General features: G+C 42.3%; 2 protein-coding genes and 1 long non-coding RNA gene across 8 annotated transcripts in view; 2 read left to right on the top strand and 1 right to left on the bottom strand.

Moving 5' to 3' along the window:
- trip12 (thyroid hormone receptor interactor 12) overlaps nt 1-1,923 on the top strand; it is a 39,760-nt gene extending 37,837 nt beyond the window's left edge. For all 6 annotated transcript variants that reach the window (XM_066684626.1, XM_066684625.1, XM_066684623.1 and 3 more), the window contains one exon: nt 293-1,923. In XM_066684626.1, the coding sequence (XP_066540723.1) occupies nt 293-489 (197 nt within the window). In that variant the 3' untranslated portion in view covers nt 490-1,923. The remainder of the gene's footprint in view (nt 1-292) is intronic.
- A 2,191-nt stretch (nt 1,924-4,114) lies between these two features.
- The window catches only part of LOC136709626 (uncharacterized), a 35,069-nt gene continuing 20,134 nt past the window's right edge, over nt 4,115-19,049 (top strand). The window contains exons 1-3 of the long non-coding RNA XR_010804512.1: nt 4,115-4,230; nt 13,558-13,645; nt 13,745-13,907. This is a non-coding gene — a long non-coding RNA (uncharacterized lncRNA). The remainder of the gene's footprint in view (nt 4,231-13,557; nt 13,646-13,744; nt 13,908-19,049) is intronic.
- bnc1 (basonuclin zinc finger protein 1) overlaps nt 9,509-19,049 on the bottom strand; it is an 11,291-nt gene continuing 1,750 nt past the window's right edge. Inside the window, exons 2-5 of the mRNA XM_066685005.1 lie at nt 16,693-16,795; nt 16,286-16,521; nt 13,965-15,715; nt 9,509-12,768 (exon numbers count right to left, since the gene is read on the bottom strand). Coding sequence (XP_066541102.1) covers nt 12,183-12,768; nt 13,965-15,715; nt 16,286-16,521; nt 16,693-16,795 — 2,676 coding nt within the window. The 3' untranslated portion in view covers nt 9,509-12,182. The remainder of the gene's footprint in view (nt 12,769-13,964; nt 15,716-16,285; nt 16,522-16,692; nt 16,796-19,049) is intronic.

Raw genomic sequence — 19,049 nt, 5'->3', positions numbered from 1 at the left:
TTCTGGTTCACTGAATCTCTTCCAACTGGAGCTGAAATGATTTTCATTGTATGAAAATTCACTAGATTTAAATGTATGTATTTGTTTTTTCCCTTCCTCTTGTCAGTCACACACGAGATTTTCCCTATTACCCAGACATTGGGGCCTTCAATCCCGAAGAATGTTTATACTTGCGTTGTGTTTTGGTTGATATTGTAATAATGTTTTATGTTATGTTTTTTTTTATTTAACGGTTGATTAAAGTGATAATCTAGATTGCAATTCTAGGATTAACTCTAGTTCCTCTGGCCAGGTTTCCGGAGTCTGAATCCACCCCTGACCATTGTGAGGAAAACATTTGAGTCAACGGAGAACCCAGATGACTTCCTGCCGTCAGTAATGACGTGTGTGAACTACCTGAAGCTGCCAGACTACTCCAGCATCGAGATCATGCGCGAGAAACTGTTAATTGCAGCTCGAGAAGGACAACAGTCCTTTCATCTGTCCTGAAACTCACGCAGAAATGCCTTCAGAACCCACCGCAGAACCTAGAATCCACACATCACCACTTCCTCCCTCTACAGTTTTCTATCAGTTGTTTTTTTTTCCCCCTCTTTTTGTCTTTTTTTTGTAAGCTCCTGCTGTTTAAAGCAGCTGGTGGAAAAATAAAGCTGAAGAGAAAGACTAATCTCCCTCCTCCTTTTCCACCGAGAGCGGAGACATAACGCTAGATTCCGGATCTCCAAAATGCCAGAAACACAAACAGCAGTCCATGCAGATCTGAAGCCTATATCAGTAGCTGAATCATTTTTATGGAAGTTTGCGTGAAGTTAAACCCTAAGTTGCTGTGTGATATATAAAGAAAAAGGGATTTTTTTCCTCTGAAGTGGTGAATGACATCATCACTGTGTTTTCGGGGGGGAGGGGGAGGGTCCATCCAGCAGGCGGCGCTCTCTCACAGCTCCAAAGATCATTTGTACAGACCAACGTTTGCAGATTTTTCTCATTATACGTTTGATAGGTCAGTGTGGCCCTGAAACCACATCAACTTCTTGCTGCGTTTGGTTAATGTTCCTTTCGTTTCTCTTCTTGGTTTTTTTTGTTTGTTTGTTTGTTTGTTTGTTGTTTTGTTTGCTCTTTTTTTTTTTTTTTTTTTCTTTCGGCAAACATTTTTCAAAAGTTGTGTAAGAAAGTTGCAGTTGGATGCGGGTAGTGCTGAAAGTGTAGTATCATTGTATTATTATTATTATTATTATCATTATTGTTTTTTATCAGATTTGAAATGGTTTTCTGGCCTGACTTTAAACCAAGTGTCCATGCTGTGGACAGAATTATTTTTTTTTTTCTTTTGAGGGGTGGGCTGTTTGTGGGTTAGTGTAGTGCCTCTGCTGGACGCTTGGGGAACTACAGTGAAAGACCACGTAGCAAGCACAAGGTTAATTTAAAAAAAAAAAAAAAAAAAGAAAATTGGCTGGTCTCATTTTATTGTTTCATGGTTTCATGGCCAGAACATTTCAAAAAAACAAAAAAACAACAAAAAAAGAAAAATCATTTATGGAATAAAGTTTATATGCAGTTTTCACACCTGGTTTGAGGTGAGATTTTCTGCGTTTTTTTTTTTTTTTTTTTTTTTTTTTTAATTTTCTATTATAATAAGTTTCCTTCTTGCTGTAGTTTATTTTGCACTGCCGGCGTTGATCAGACTGTGGTGTGCTTGCACTGCAGTGTGTTGATCAGATCATGGTGTGTACACTGCGATGTGATGATCAGACCATGGTGTGTACACTGCAGTGTGTTGATCAGATTGCGGTATGGATCAGACCGCAGTGATGATCAGACCTCTCTCCTCACCCCAAACGTTCATGTGCTGGTTTCTAAAATCTGCAATAATTTACTGCATCAGGTTCTTGTTTTTACCTGAACATAAATAAAGTAACTGTTTGACTCAGACTTCATGTTTTCTTCCAGAGGATATGAAATGGGATAATGAGTGGATGAAAGGATTGTGAATAAATAAGGGGAGGAGTTGGAGAGGGGATAATGTAACAATGAAAAAGGATGAAAGAATGATGAATGGATGATGAGATTAGGATAAGAAGTAAAAGGGTGATGAGGGAATATACCTAAGATGAAGGGATGATGATTTCAATGAAGACTGGAAATGAAAAGATGATGGGGTGAGAGAATGAAAGAGTGATAAATGAGATATGGATATGTATTTGGGATAAGTTGAATGAGGAGTTGATGAAATATTCACTCTATTCTCCGTGATGGCAGGGGGTCATCTTTATTTAATTTCACTTAGTATTTCTGGTGAGACGGATCCCTTGATAGTAACTGCACCCACAGCAATAAACACACAATATGTACTTTTTCTGGACACAATAACGGGCCTCATTCATGAAAGGATTGTATAAAAAAAATGAGCAAACTGCATATAATTAACAAGTAAATGGACATTCCTGAACACTTTCCACCAGATCTAGTAAAAGGTGTGAGAACACCAAATTAGGTGGCTGTGCATATTTAAAAATGAACGTACCATTACCATAATCCACACTCATGACTTTAAAATAACCAATTTATGGCCCTTGGACTGAGGAATTGCAGCAATTAAATAAATAAAACAACACTTATGAATGGAAATCAACATTGTTTCCCAGGTGCATTCAAATCTGCAACTTATTTTCATTCCATATATCTTTGTTGCTCACTTATCTAATTTACAGTGAGGCATTAGAGGGATTATATCATCTAAAAGCTGCCTTACAAGTTCTCTGCAAAAGCTTTAAGCACCTGAGAAATTAGATTTAAGAAGTTATTGACCTAATCAGTAAGAGTTTATGTATTAATTAGTTTAATATTTATTTACAAAGTGGTTTTACGTGCAAATTTGTTCGCTTGCATTTCATGAATGAATTGTTTACCAGCTGAATGTTTGAATTTTCATTTCCACTTTGACACTAGAAGCACCTGACCTCCCTCCCAAACCAAAACCAACGGTCAGTCAACATTCAGATAAAAACACCCAGATATTGGCGCTTCCAGTGTTAAATATGTCACTAGTTGAGGCTGATGTTATCTTCTTTATGGAGTTTTTCCCCTTTGAGGTTACACATTATTTTAGGAGGCACAGGTTTGCTCCTTGTTCTCAATTTTGTATTCAAGCCTTTATTTCCACCTTAACAGGTCAGTTTATGAAGCTCATATTGGTGTTGTGTGTCTGCTTATTTGAGTTTCTGCTCCACCTAAAAAATGCCACTAGGAGAAGGTGGTAGCTTTTGAAAAACAGGTCTCATTCTCCACTTTGTTCGTATAAAGCATACAAAACACGGATGTGACACTTTTAACGCTGCTGTTATTCCTTACTCCTTTTGTTTAAGACACACAAACAATGGATTTTACACATTTAATACTGCTATTCCTTACTTTACTCGTTTAATACACACGTGTGGGTCTGTATTTTACCAAGTGGCGGAATAAATGGACTATATCCATCTGTGAATTTAAACATATTCCCCATATTCATGCCGAGTTTTTGTAATTTTGTAATACGCTGAAGTTCACAATACCGTTTCTCACCTGATGTCTTCTCATGGGTTACGAAGCTAATGCTAACTACTTATTCGCCAGTGAATTTGAACTGCTCCGTCCTAATAAAGCAGTCTATACATTCTGCCACCAGTAGACCGTGGAAAAAATCCCTTAAATATAGTATTTATAAAACTAATAAACACATAAAGTTGACAATCTATATCCTGTATTAAAGGTAGTTTTACTGTACAGTTGTTTGACCCTATAACCTTGGCATTTGAGAAGATTGTGAATGAAAACTTATTGGGTTTTTTTTCTGCTTATTTTCAATAGCCGTATTTCTGGTTTATCAAATAATCTGTTAAGTCCGATTATCTGGTTTATCAAATCTAAATCTGAGGCCAGATTATGTATATAAATAGCAGACTCAAAATCCATTACAAGTATTACTGTTCCACTTTAAACAACTGTTTGCGAAGCTCCAGTAGACAAATCTCTCTCTCTCTCTCTCTCTCTCTCTCTCTCTCTCTCTCTCTCTCTCTCTCAGTAGCAAGATTTCTAAGTGTTATTTTTAAAAAATTATTATTATTATAATGATTCTGGCCCGCTGTATATCCGAGTCTTTAAATGACGTGAACGAGAACGTGTTTCTGAATTTTTGGTAAAATCCGAACTCATTTTGTCATTGTTTTACCAGAGAAGACGCTGTATGGTAATGTAAGTAGCCTGTATAATACACTTTATTGGGTTCTGAGATTCATAGTTAGGTTGTGACAGCTGCATATGTATGAATGCTAAACCAATGTTTCCCTGTTTAGCTAACTGATTTTATCATTCATCTCCAGTGTTAGCTTAGCATTTCATTAGCAACATAAAATGTCATAGCCCCGCGAAGGACTCGCACCGCGGTCTCCATTGTGTGTTCCCGCCTTGGGCGCGGTGACTCCGGGTAGGCTCCGGACCTACCGAGACCCTGAACTGAAGCGGTTACAGACAATGTATGGATGAATACATTATCTAATGTTGTCAATTAACAGTGGGGCACGGTCATGGGTAATGAGGAAATGTAAATGTTGTATTGGCAAATATATGTTTTCTCATGAATATAGAGTTTATTGCTACCTTTTTATAGTCTTTGGTGTTCTTGTGGTGGTTTTCAGCTACTGGCTTTCTGACAGTTTACCACAGGCTTAGTTTTCAGTTAGGAATTCAGGGGTTTGATATGAGTAAGCAGTTGGGCAGTATTAATCCAGGTGTGCTGAACCCTGAGCAATTGTATTTGTCCAAATGTGTGACTAATTTCTTGTATTAGATTTCACTCATAAAGCCAAGAAAGACTGTAAGCACACGTCTGCCCCTGATAGCAAGAAGACAGTGGACCACGGTTGTTCCATTGAGGTCCATTGGCGTTTTACACAGCATTTTTTTGGGCGGAAGACCGGGTGGCACTTTTTCATTCACAGTCCGGTTTAGTTTTTTCCTTCCCTTCTCTTGTTTTTCCTTATAAATTATATTATTTATCAGGAATTGCTGGATAGTAAATCATTTTACTATCCAGCATAACCACATTTTCAGCATAATTATTTTATATGAGGCCTACTCATTGTTGTATCTCATTTGTTTACCTTCCTGAATAAATTATTAAAAACTAGTGCTTGTACACAAGACCCTAATATTTGTGGTTCGATGGTGGACCAGCAGTGGCTTACAGTCAGCAGGGTACCAACAATTTTAAGCCTGTGGACCGATGTGTGCTTGCTGTCTTAGACTATTGTAAGCAGAAAGAGCACCAGGGAGCCTGCCCCAGCCCCAGCACTGCACAATGCTCCTGATAAAAAAGAGTCAGAGTCAGGTCCAAGACCAGCTTGATGTCACAAAAGCCATGATTGCGTTTATGCTGCTGCTGGTCACAACCCCACCACAAATGAGGGGGCTGTTCACTGTAGCAGCTTTTTCTCTGTTGTCATCTTTCTCACTTTCTCTCTCTGCCACAGTCCCCCTCCTTCTCTTTTTTATTTCGACTTCATTTTAGATTTATACATTTTAATATATTTTTTAGCCAGAATTTTAGCAATGACTGTTTTAAATTTCTGTTTTAAACTACATATGACAATAAATCTCAATCTGCACTCTGTGTACACACTAAAGCCATAGTTCTAATCACTATGGGTTAGAATGTGATAAAATATAATGTTTACAGGCTGGTGGAGTACTTAGACCACCCCATAATCTGGTTAAAGTCTGAATGTTGGACAGACAGAAGGTGAAATTATTATTTAATTATCAATTAATAATAAATTTAAAATGGGACAGTTTGTGTAAAGAATTGTAACTCTGTGGAGATAACCTGAATTCTTATTTATTTAGGGCACACAGCTTATTATTAGTCACACAGCTCCAGGGACCTGGAGGTTGTGGGTTCAATTCCTGCTCCGGGTGACTGTCTGTGAGGAGTGTGGTGTGTTCTCCCCGTGTCCGCGTGGGTTTCCTCCGGGTGACTGTCTGTGAGGAGTGTGGTGTGTTCTCCCCGTGTCCGCGTGGGTTTCCTCCGGGTGACTGTCTGTGAGGAGTGTGGTGTGTTCTCCCCGTGTCCGCGTGGGTTTCCTCCGGGTGACTGTCTGTGAGGAGTGTGGTGTGTTCTCCCCGTGTTTGTGTGGGTTTTCTCCGGGTGACTGTCTGTGAGGAGTGTGGTGTGTTCTCCCCGTGTCCGCGTGGGTTTCCTCCGGGTGACTGTCTGTGAGGAGTGTGGTGTGTTCTCCCCGTGTCCGCGTGGGTTTCCTCCGGGTGACTGTCTGTGAGGAGTGTGGTGTGTTCTCCCCGTGTTTGTGTGGGTTTTCTCCGGGTGACTGTCTGTGAGGAGTGTGGTGTGTTCTCCCCGTGTTTGTGTGGGTTTCCTCCGGGTGCTCTGGTTTCCTCCCACAGTCCAAAAAACACACGTTGGTAGGTGGATTGGCGACTCAAAAGTGTCCGTAGGTGTGAATGTGTGCGTGTTGCCCTGTGAAGGACTGGCGCCCCCTTCAGGGTGTATTCCCGCCTTGTGCCCAGTGATTCCAGGTAGGCTTTGGACCCATCGACCCTGAATTGGATAAGCGGTTACAGATAATGAATGAATGTTATATTTTTTAAATGGTGGCACAAACAGTGTAAGCAGCAAGATGTTGTACTTCCATGTTTCTTTCTGTGTCTCAGAGGTAACGTGTTTTGGGCCGTGTTCAGTTCTGTTCATCAGAAGGTCAACAGTATGTACAACAGTGTTAAAGTCCAGTTCTGTTTCTTAAAGATGCATTATATTTCACTTTTCTCCAGAAGGAGAGGTGAATATTTGTAATTTTTAATTATAGAACTGTTAAATAATAATAATAATAATTATTATTATTATAATTTAAGTCCTGGAAATTAACTGGGGTATATAAAAGCAACACAATTTTAAAACCTAAAATTATAATAGAATGAGGTAAAATTAAGTTCCTTAATTTAAGGTACAGGAAAAGGTACAGGAATGTACCCTTGAAGGTACCATCACAGTGACAGTTCTTCTGATAGTGTAGTGTGTATGGTGCTTTGAATGGTCATTTAATATGTGATTAACATTTTCTTAGTTACCATGAAATCTAAAATAGAAAGATTATATTTTCAGTGTGAATTAAAGACTTGTCAATTATATCAGGCCGATAAGACAATATTAAAACGAAAACAATCATGTCCATGAGCATGGAGAAAAACTCTGTAAATGTTTTGCCATTCAGAAAAACAATCCACTCTAAATATCTTACCTAATATTATGTCTTAGGACATTTCAGTTGACAGCTTTTCAATAAATTCTGGGTTAAATAAAGGTAAAACAAAAAACAAAAAACTAAAACTTGGGTGGCACTGTGGAGCAGCAGGTAGTGTCGTGGTCACACAGCTCCAGGGACCTGGAGGTTGTGGGTTCGATTCCTGCTCCGGGTGACTGTCTGTGAGGAGTTGGTGTGTTCTCCCTGTGTCCATGTGGGTTTCCTCCGGGTGACTTTCTGTGAGGAGTTGGTATGTTCTCCCTGTGTCTGCGTGGGTTTCCTCCAGGTGACTGTCTGTGAGGAGTGTGGTGTGTTCTCTCTGTGTGTGCGTGGGTTTCCTCCGGGTGACTGTCTGTGTGGTGTGTTCTCCCTGTGTCTGCGTGGATTTCCTCCGGGTGACTGTCTGTGAGGAGTTGGTGTGTTCTCCCTGTGTCCATGTGGGTTTCCTCCAGGTGACTTTCTGTGAGGAGTTGGTGTGTTCTCTCTGTGTCTGCGTGGGTTTCCTCCGGGTGACTGTCTGTGAGGAGTGTGGTGTGTTCTCCCTGTGTCTGCGTGGGTTTCCTCCGGGTGACTGTCTGTGAGGAGTTGGTGTGTTCTCCCTGTGTCCGTGTGTGTTTCCTCCGGGTGACTGTCTGTGAGGAGTGTCCGTGTGGGTTTCCTCCGGGTGACTTTCTGGGAGGAGTTGGTGTGTTCTCTCTGTGTCTGCGTGGGTTTCCTCCGGGTGGCTGCTTGTGAGGAGTTGGTGTGTTCTCCCTGTGTCCGTGTGGGTTTCCTCCGGGTGACTTTCTGTGAGGAGTGTGGTGTGTTCTTCCTGTGTCTGCGTGTGTTTCCTCCGGGTGACTGTCTGTGAGGAGTGTCCGTGTGGGTTTCCTCCGGGTGACTTTCTGGGAGGAGTTGGTGTGTTCTCTCTGTGTCTGCGTGGGTTTCCTCCGGGTGGCTGCTTGTGAGGAGTTGGTGTGTTCTCCCTGTGTCCGTGTGGGTTTCCTCCGGGTGACTTTCTGTGAGGAGTTGGTGTGTTCTCCCTGTGTCCGTGTGTGTTTCCTCCGGGTGACTGTCTGTGAGGAGTGTCCGTGTGGGTTTCCTCCGGGTGACTTTCTGGGAGGAGTTGGTGTGTTCTCTCTGTGTCTGCGTGGGTTTCCTCCGGGTGGCTGCTTGTGAGGAGTTGGTGTGTTCTCCCTGTGTCCGTGTGGGTTTCCTCCGGGTGACTGTCTGTGAGGAGTGTGGTGTGTTCTTCCTGTGTCTGCGTGTGTTTCCTCCGGGTGACTGCTTGTGAGGAGTTGGTGTGTTCTCACTGTGTCCGTGTGGGTTTCCTCCGAGTGACTGTATGTGAGGAGTTGGTGTGTTCTCTCTGTGTCTGCGTGGGTTTCCTCCGGGTGACTGTCTGTGAGGAGTGTGGTGTGTTCTCCCTGTGTCTGCGTGGGTTTCCTCCGGGTGACTGTCTGTGAGGAGTTGGTGTGTTCTCCCTGTGTCTGCATGGGTTTCCTCCGCGTGACTGTCTGTGAGGAGTTGGTGTGTTCTCTCTGTGTCTGCGTCGGTTTCCTCCGGGTGACTGTCTGTGAGGAGTGTGGTGTGTTCTCCCTGTGTCTGTGTGGGTTTCTTCCGGGTGCTCCGGTTTCCTCCCACAGTCCAAAAACACACGTTGGTAGGTGGATTGGCGACTCAAAAAGTGTCCATAGGTGTGAGCGTGTGAGTGAATGTGTGAGTGTGTGTATTGCCCTGTGAAGGACTGGCGCCCCCTCCAGGGTGTATTTTGCACTCAATGATTCCAGGTAGGCTCTGGACACACCGTGACCCTGAAATGGATAAGCGGTTACAGATAATGGATGGATGGAAACTAAAACTTATGCCCATTTCCATTATAACCTCGGCTACTCTGTATCTATATACCATCTATATATCTTCACTGTCCTATGAAGAGGGCAGCATGGTGGCGCAGCAGGTAGTGTCACTGTCATACAGCCAGGGATCTGGGGTTGGGGGTTTGAGTCCCATTCCGGGTGACTGTCTGTGAGGAGTTTGGTCTGTGGAGGTCCACGTGTGTTTCCTCCGGGTGCTCGGGTTTCCTCCCACGGTCCAAAAACACATGTTGGTAGATGGATTGGTGACTCAAAGTGTCCATAGGTGTGTGTGTGTTGACCTGTGAAGGATAGGCATTGGGGCCAATATAAAACAGTTTAAAGTGTAAAAAACAAGTACAGATCTGAAATATTTATGGCTTTATTCAGTTTGACCAAGTGTCACAATAATTCAAGAACAAAAATGTCAACATTTCTCATTTTTTGAACAAAAACAAACTGTACAAATGTATATTTTTAAGTAGAAGTGAGCATAAAGTGGAATCTGAAATAAATACGAACGTCACACTGTGTTTGTTTGTGTGTATGTGTGTGCATATTTCTATCCAAATCCTGACCCCAGAGAACTGCAGAATTCTGAAAAATAAAAAATAAAAACATAAAAGAACAATGAACAAAAATGTATTTAAACAGAACACTACAGTTTTAAGGAGATTTTACAATTTTTGGCATCTTGCAGATTTTGTGTGTGTCAGCAGACAAACGTGTGTGTGTGTGTACAGTAAGTCAGATTTTTTTGTTGAGACTAAACACAATAGTCTTTACAGCAGGACAGATAATTCCTCACAGGTTAAAGTCACTGTTTTAATACTGCTATTTTACTGTGTGTCTCTCCCTGTCTCTGTGTTAATACTGTTTATTTCCTGCTGGTTGTTTGTAAGAATCTTTGGTCAGTTTTAGCATCAACATCAGAAACAACAAGGACAGAATAAAATGAGGCTTAAACTACAGTAAATTTAACAACAGCTCAATAAGTTACTGAACATAGTTTCTTACATTAACCTCGCGATATCACCAAACTCTTAAAACAACACAGAACTGTAAACAGCAAAAACATCAACAAGAAAATTCACATATTACATCATGAAACAAACAGAACGACACCAGGTGAATCCTGCACCTTCCACGGACACTGATCTGAACACAGAGGGGAGTAGTTTTCATTTTAAGTCACAGAGACGAGTCAGTTTTCAAAGTTAAATCTTATCCAGGGTTTTACCACACAGATCATCTTCTGACATAAAAAAATAAACAGAAAAACACACTATTCATGAAAAATGAAGTTAAACTGTAAACTGTTTTTAAACTTTCAACTTTGTAGATTTTTCAGTCTGTAATGTTTTCTGTCTCCAGCAGAGACACCCACTGTTTACCTCTCAGTTTAATCAGATTATGTGTCTGTTGATTGTCAGTAAATTAAGCACTGTGTCTGTGGATGTCTGTGTATATGTTTGTGTGTGTGCGCATGCACATTACAGATTTCTTCTGGGTTTGAAAGCAAATTAGGACCCAAATACACACACTCACACACAGAAATACACACACACACACAGCAGTGCGGATATAAACAACTTTTTTTTATGAAGATACTTCATTTTTATATTTTCCTTAAATGATCTGGCACATTTTTGTTGAACAATTAAGTAAATAAACATTTATTTTTAATGCATTTAATCTTTGCACACATTGCATCATTATTTTTGTCTGTTTTGTCTTTTCTCAGAAGAGGTTGTGTTCTTATGGGAATATCTCCTTTCACATTTATTTATTTAAATGAAACAGAAAAACAAAGGATCAGTCAAATTGTCTCTTTGTTTTAGCAGTGGATTATAATCATCAAAAATGTGCCAAATTCTTCAGGAAATATTTAAATTGTGGAAAATGTTTTAATACTGGTTATGATCCCCACCCCCCCACATATAATTAAAAGGGTAATTGGGTGTATGTGTGTGTGTGCAATGTGTTTATTACTTTAAAAATGTAGTTGTATGTAGTTTGCACAGGATGTGATGGAGCAGCAGGTTCAGAATCACTATGCCTTAGGGCTTGGGGCAGTAAAGGTTTAAAAGAGGGATATCTCAGTACTTTTAAGACTTATCTGTATTCAGGCATTTTGTCTAATATAGTGTTAAACTGAAAAGGAAAAAAAAACCCTTCAGCAGAACAAACATCTCTTAACAGCCTTCACTGTGCTGATTGAAAATAAAAATACATTTCTTTGACTGTGATAATAACTTAAATACAGTAAAAACATGATTAGAAATCGTCAAGATCTGCTTTACACCGAGTTCTGATTTTCACTAAATAAACACCAGTAATAAATAATACCCAAAGGAAAAAAACATCTTGATTATTGGAGTTAAATAATCTCAGTATTTAAATGTCAGTTCTCCATGAGAGCCCTCGGAAAGACTTGAGACATAGAAAAAAAAACAGAATATCTTACAATTGCCTTATTTAAATACTATTCATCTCCGACTGGAGTGGAATGTGTCAGAGACTAAAGAGTTGACCCATCTGTTAAACAATATTATTAATCAATGCGAGAACCTTTAAACGTTGTTTCTCAGGAGCTGGATTTTGTGAGAAAATGATCTCACACGGATTGTCTGAGAAGTAAATGAGATTAAGGACAATCTTATTTTGAATAGTTTTCCTCTGAGTGTTTCTTTTGTTCCAGTTTCATGCATTTATTCTACAGTTTATCATCTACGAGACTCACTGAAGTTTATACTCCTCCACGATATAAAACTGAACCGCTCACATGTACATTGCTCTTTGCTCAGTGCTGCAAAGGAAAGGAAATAAATATCAGCACTGCAAATGCTTAATGGAACAGGCAACATGCAGGAGAAGGAATCATTTTTGAGCACCAAAGAACAGGCTGGCTCTGCTGTTTGTGTTTGTGATCATGATTGTTTGGAGGCTTTATGAAGCTCAGTGCTTTCCTACTCTCTGTGGAATAATTTCCTGATTAATAGTGTGTTTTATAAGAACACAGAAACAAGCAAACTTGCTTTCCGTGATAAGTCTTGCTCTATTCCTGGAGAGCCGTGTTTGCGGGGAGGTTCCGGTGTAAGTTTGGGTTCTGGCTGTGTCGATTGCGGCTCCTGACGGAGGAGAACGTGGTATCGCATCCTGGTACTTTGCACTTGTGCAGGAGCCTGAGATGCACAGTTTTATAGTGCGCCCTGAACGTGCCCTTGTTGCTGTAAACCTTCTGGCAGACGTGGCAGGTGATAGGGGAGCTGTGCAGCGGCTGGGCGGCCAAACATACGACTGGACTCGTGGTCAGCCCATCACAGCTCTCATCACTGTCCTCTAGGGGGTGCCCTTCTTCACTGCCAGAGTCCCAGGAAGAAGAGTGACCACTTCCTCTGGTGCTCAGGTCCAGCACTGCCTCATCCTCCAGTCTTTCCTCTGCCGGACCCTCCACTGTTTTACTCATGGGGAACACCAAGCCCATGCGGTTATTCCCCTTGAAGATGGTAGACATCTGACTCAGTGGCTCTTTGTGTGAATCACTGGAAAAGTCTCTGCATGATGAACTGAACACCGCTCCTGGTGTGCCGTGATGATCTTTGGTCAGTAGCTTGTGATGCAAATTTAAATTTGCACTGTGTCTGAAGAGAAAAAAGGATGAACACAATCAGTGCGTATGCTTTTGTCTCTAATTGCTTCATATTAAATAAAAGATAATAATAAACTAATGGGCAATAACTGAGAAAAAAGATAATGATGATAATGGGCTATAACTGATGCTGATTCTCTTATAAACACATGCATGGCTGTCTAAAATAGGCGGGATTATTTATTTTCTTTCATTTTTAACTGTCAACAAGTCTCGTGCAAACAAAAACTCCTTCAAGATAGCACCAGTCCTTCACAGGCGACAAATACTCACACCTACAGACCCTTTTTTTTGAGTCACCAATCCACCTACCAACGTGTGTTTTTGGACCATGGGAGGAAACACACACAGACACGGGGAGAACACACCAAACACCTCATCCAGAGCGAAACTTGAACCCACAACCTCCAGGTCACCGCTGTGACTGTGACACTACCTGCTGTGCCACAGTGCTGCCCACGGAGAGAACGCTAAATGTTGAAAAGCACAAACCAAGACGGAGATTGCTCTAGTTCTGCTCCATGGCTGGGTAATATTGACTTATTTTAGCTGTTTCTGCTGATCACTTAAGGTGGAAATATCACTAAATTTGGGAGATAGCTAACCGCATTACCAGAAGTGCTACAAAACAAAACAAATTAGACACATTAGTCTGGTTTTGAACATGCAAACAGAACAGAGAGCTAGCAAATGGAGAGGAAACATTTTTATATAAAGTGAAAAATGTATTATATGTTGTCTATAATCATGATATTAAATTTTCATTATGTTTCATGTCTAGTTCAGAGCCACGGTGTCTCTACAGCCAAGCAAGAATCATTGGGAGAAAAGCAGATACACACTCTGGACGGGGCACCAGTCCATCACAGGCAATCACACATTCACCTAGTCACTCACTCTCACACAAACACATATAGACACTTCTATATAGCCAACCAATCTATCAACGTGTTTGTGGACTATGGCAGGAAACCGGAGCACATGGAGGAAACCCACAGACACACTGGGAGACACATATCTCCTCACAGACACAGAGGTGGAGCCAGGACTGGAGTTTGTTACAGCGACACTTCCTGCAGTGCAACCCTAAACTCTCCTACCCTTTCAACCTAAGGTTAAAGAAGAACTAAGGTAAGTGATTAAGGCTGGGGTTAGTTGTTAAGCAGTGTTTCCGGTGCAGTTTCTCACCTGTCTCGGCTCCTGCGTGATGGAAAAGCTGCGTTACAGCCAACAACGGTGCACATGTGCATCTCTTTCAGATGTACACTGCGGTAATGCATTTTGACGCTGTAGGGGTTTTTGAATGTTTTGTTGCAACTTTCGCAGTGATGGAGAAGGTCATCTTCATCATCATCTTCACAGGTTACTATCTGCAGGTCTTCACCGTCTACGCTCACAGCTCTTAGATTGACCTCGCTGATCTCTACATCTTCTGTTTTGCGGGGAGTTTTTCTCAGTTCGTTTTGCTCGTAATCTTCGTGGCAGGTCTGGTCCTCTGAATGAAGCTCTCCTTCCCTGTCATTGCTGAGGGGAGAAGGGCAGGCCGTGATGTAGCTCTGAAAGTGTCTGGATTCAGCCTGGACGTCTTCTGTGTGGGACGGCCGTGTTACGATTGTCTGAGGGTTCAGGCTACTGCGCTCATCACTGTCACTCTGCATCACATGCTCCATCCCTGCATCCATGCTGGCTGGAAGACTCTCATCCTCATCGGATCCACTGCCTTCGGCCAGCTCGTCCTTCTCTATCTTTATTGGCATGCTGGACTTTCTGGATTTTTTCTTGGGGACGGTCTCAAGGTTGCTCTCTGTCTCTCTGACGCTGACAGCTGAAACAGAGGAGGAGAGCAGTGGAAGGGAGGGCAGGTTTCCAGGCGTGTTAGCCAGCTCTGCGGGAGTCACCAGGCTCCGATAGAAGGGCAACACTGGCTGCACTGTTTTTAGGTTTGGAAAGAGGATGCCGCTGTGGCTGATGCTTGGGAAGGAGCTGTGCAATTTGGAGTCTGAGCCATTGTAGCTGGAGATGGATCTGCTGCTATCTACTGATCCTATTGCAGCCCCAAATTCCCGTTTCTCAATCTGGGGGCAGCCCTCCTCGGCGCCACTCAGGCCCCCCCGCAGGTCCTTGTCCCTGTTGTTGCGGTTCATGGGCATGTGCAGCCGGGGGTTGGGGTTGGCGCTGTGTCGATTGCGGCTCCGCAGGGAACTGAAAACCATGTTGCAGCCCTCTATTGTGCACTTGTGTTTGATCTTCAGGTGTACGGCATTGTAGTGAATCTTGAGCGTGCCCTTGTCATAGAAGGTTTTTTCGCAGGCGCTGCAGAACACTCTGCCTTTTTTCATCACCGCGCTTTTTTCTCCCAGCCGGATTTTTGATTCGGGTGACATCTGGGTGATGTCGGAGCTAACTGAAGGGGTGCAGGGGGTTGAGGGCGATGAATAGTTATCACTAATTGAAAAGTCTTCACATTCTATCTTAGTACTGGCTTTCTCTACATGGACCTCCTCCCTCTCGGACTCAGAGGCGAAGTGTGAGGAGTTGTCAGGGCTCATCTCATGACTCTCTTGCCTCTTCGGCGCGTCCTGAAGGCTGGGGTCCGCACTGGAGCTCAGCAATGGCGCAGGGACGGAGTTGAGCAGTTGCAAAGGCAGCATGAAAGCCATGTTGTTCACAAGACTCTCAAAGTGGTGACCGTTGCTTCTGCCCAGAGGTTCTGATTTTGACGGGAGGATGGGACGCTGCATGCTGCTCTCTATGAAGCTACGGATGTCAGAGTTGACCCTGGTGGTTGGGACCACGACCGCCTGCCCTTCTTTGTCCTGCAGGGCCATCAGCTCCACAATGGATTTGGTCTCCCCGAACCGAAGGAACTGTTGCAGAGTCGCAATTTCCTCATCGAAGGTCATGATGGCCCAGCGATCCAGCACTTTTCCGGCTACGTCCTGCACACATGGAATTTCATTTGCATTAGGAATCAAAGCTCATTCACTGGGGACTGGAATACGACTGTGACTCTGAAAGTCTGACAGTGTTAAAGGAAGAGCTGTCAATGTGCCTAATGTATCAGGACATGGAAGCTCTAATTATTGAAACACATCTGGAACATCATTTTACTTCATTTGGATGATCTGGGCTTCCCCGCTGAGGGGGTGTCCGCGGGGGGGGGTCAGAGGGCCGAGGCGCGGTGCCGGTGTAATTACATATGAGCGCTAGCAGTCTTTCAAAGTCATACAGCGGCTTCGTGCCGTAACCAAATAAATATTTCATCATACAGCATTCATTTACGTGTCTGTGGAGGGTTTGACTTTACGTTCATGGTTAGACGAACTAACGAGAATTAAACACAACCAGCTGAATTCTTAACGTTCAGCAAATTGAACAGAGACTGCTCTGCTCTCAGCACACTTTCAGGAAGAACAGGACACAATAGTGTTTACACATTTAGTTGTGATCCCAGGAGCTTAAGCGGAGAGCAGTGTCTTGTTTTGTGTGTGTATGTGGGTTTTGGTAACCTGTAGAACGTATCCTCTGATGTAGTCTTGAAGGGTCCAGTCCAGAGCTGTGAGGATTTGCAGGACCTCTTCCTGCTGAAGGACGCTGAAGAGTCGGTCGAGGAGAATTTTGAGGCGAATGGGAACCGCTTGAGTTCCATAGAGAATCAAACTACATACATCAAACACTGAGCTGGAGTTCACTATCTCCACCTGAGAGCCATCATACACCGGACACACCTTCAGCTTACTGAGAGCTGCAGAGAGAACACACACACACCCATTAGAAATCTCCACATGAGAGCCATCAGACCCCAGACACACCTTCAGCTAGAAGGTAAGAGCTGCAGAGAGAATACACACACACACAGCAGGCAGATCAGACACAGTGTTTTTAAAGTGTTTGTGTGTATGCGTGTGTGTTTTACCGTGAGCAACCCAGCCGTGTCTGCAGTTATCACACTGTCGTCGTCTGAGTTTCCCTGGACTGAAGCTGTCGCATGAGCAGTTCACCATCGTACAGCAGATAGCCTACAGTACACATACACACAGATTTACCTGCAAAAACATTCCTTAAAACACACACCACACTCCACATAACACACACATACACCGATCAGCCATAACCTTATAGCCACCTCCTTGTTTCTGCCTCTTCTGCATTCTCTCATCTCCACTGACGTTAAGGAACACTTGGTATTTCTACAATAACAGACGATTGTCCATCTGATGCTCTGCATTCTTTGTTTGCCTCCTTTCACCCTGTTCTTCAGTTGTTAGGACACCACAGGACCACCACAGAGCAGGTATGATTGGGTGGTGGATCATTCTCAGCGCTGCAGTGACACTGACGTGATGGTGTGTTAGTGTGTGTTGTGCTGGTACGAGTGGATCAAACACAGCAGTGCTGCTGGAGTTTTTAAACCCATCTGTGTCACTGCTGCACTGAGAATAGTCCAGCAACCAAAAATATCCAGGGTCCTGTGTCCAGTGATGAAGGACTTAGAGGTTGACCAACACAACTGTGCAGTGACAGATGAGCTACTGTCTCTGCTTTTACATTGACAAAGAGAACCAACCAGATAGGAATGTCTAACAGAGTGGACAGTGAGTGGGCACCTCCACCACGTCAGTGTCAGTGTAGCACTGAGAATGATCCACCACCCAAATCATACCTGCTCTGTGGGGGTTCTGGCCTTTGAAGGTGAATGTGGCAAACAAAGTATGCAGAGCAACAGATGGACTATGGTATGTAACTGTGTGCTTCTGTGCTGCAAAGTTGCTTCTGTGGTCAGTGAAGCTGAAAGCATGCAGAGTGTGTGTAGAAATAAGGAGGTGGTCATAATGTTATGGCTGATCTGTGTATAGTTATACTACATTTTAAAAAAAAATGTACACGAAACACCGCACACAACACACCCCGCATAGTCTGTGACTCCACGCAGCACACTCTAAAACACATTCCACAACACACTGCAAACTTAAACAAACCCTACACAACACTAACACAAACACGTACACTCATCACCCTACACATAACACAATCCACAAAACAATCCGTGTAACACACTCTACAATACAATCCACAACACTTTACAACACATTCCATACAACAAATCCCACACAATACACTACAACACAATACCTGACACACTCAGCACAACATACACACTCTGCATGATACACACACACAGAATAATCTACAAATCAAAATCCATTTAAAACACACTCACACACACAGCAGTCTACAATACACACACTCACACAGCACTCTACAATACACTCCACAGCACACTTCACAACAGACTACATACAGCACATTTTGTAGCACACACACACAGACACACACACACTCATCACTCCACACAAAACACTACACAACTCAACACAACATACACACAACACAATGCGAAAAACAGACTCCATAATACACAAACCCACTGCAACAAAACAAACCACGAATCACAATCCATTTAAAACATGCTCAACACTCTACAATACACTCCACATCACACTTCAAAACACACTTCACAACACACTACATACACACACACACTCCACATCAGCATACCTGACATACTATACAAAAACACTACAGTACACACACAAAACTATATTCCACATCATCACTGCAACTTTACTGAAAGATCAAAGCTTTTATGGTAAAATCTGTATTTGAAATTATTCAGTTTTCAAATCACAATTCGATTCAATCACAATTTATATATTTGCCAAAGTTATCAACAACAGTGTGTAAGGGTTTTTAAAATGGTGACATACAGATTATATATAACAGTCAGAGCAGTCAGAGATGACCAAACACTTTGCTGTGTCAATGAAGGCTACCACAGCAAAACAGTCTCTACTTTCACTGCTCAAATTAAAGCCAGATTTTCTTGGTTATAAAAATAGGAGTGGACCTTAATTTATTTTTTAGAAATGTTATTGTAATTACAATACTCATTAGAAAAATTGCAAATATTATCCCATATTGTTCAGCCTTACTCTACACAACACACTCCACACTTCATACTACATCCTCCTGTATTTTCAAATATCAAAAACCAGGAAACATTCAAAATGTGTACATGCAATTTTTCTGAATCTTGCTCCCACAGAATCTTGTCTGTAAATTAACCCCAGAACAAACATTTACAGAATCATTAAAAAAAGATCTTCAATTCCTGTGGTGAATCCCTTTTAGAAATTAATTTTAATCCAAGCTTAACTTTAATATAGTTCTAGAAAAATGTAAATAAATACTTCACACAAAATGTCTAAATTC

The sequence above is a fragment of the Hoplias malabaricus genome, chromosome 11 (genome assembly GCF_029633855.1).
Source record: "Hoplias malabaricus isolate fHopMal1 chromosome 11, fHopMal1.hap1, whole genome shotgun sequence".
Taxonomy (NCBI): Eukaryota; Metazoa; Chordata; class Actinopteri; order Characiformes; family Erythrinidae; genus Hoplias; species Hoplias malabaricus.
This window is presented reverse-complemented; position numbering and strand designations above follow the sequence as displayed.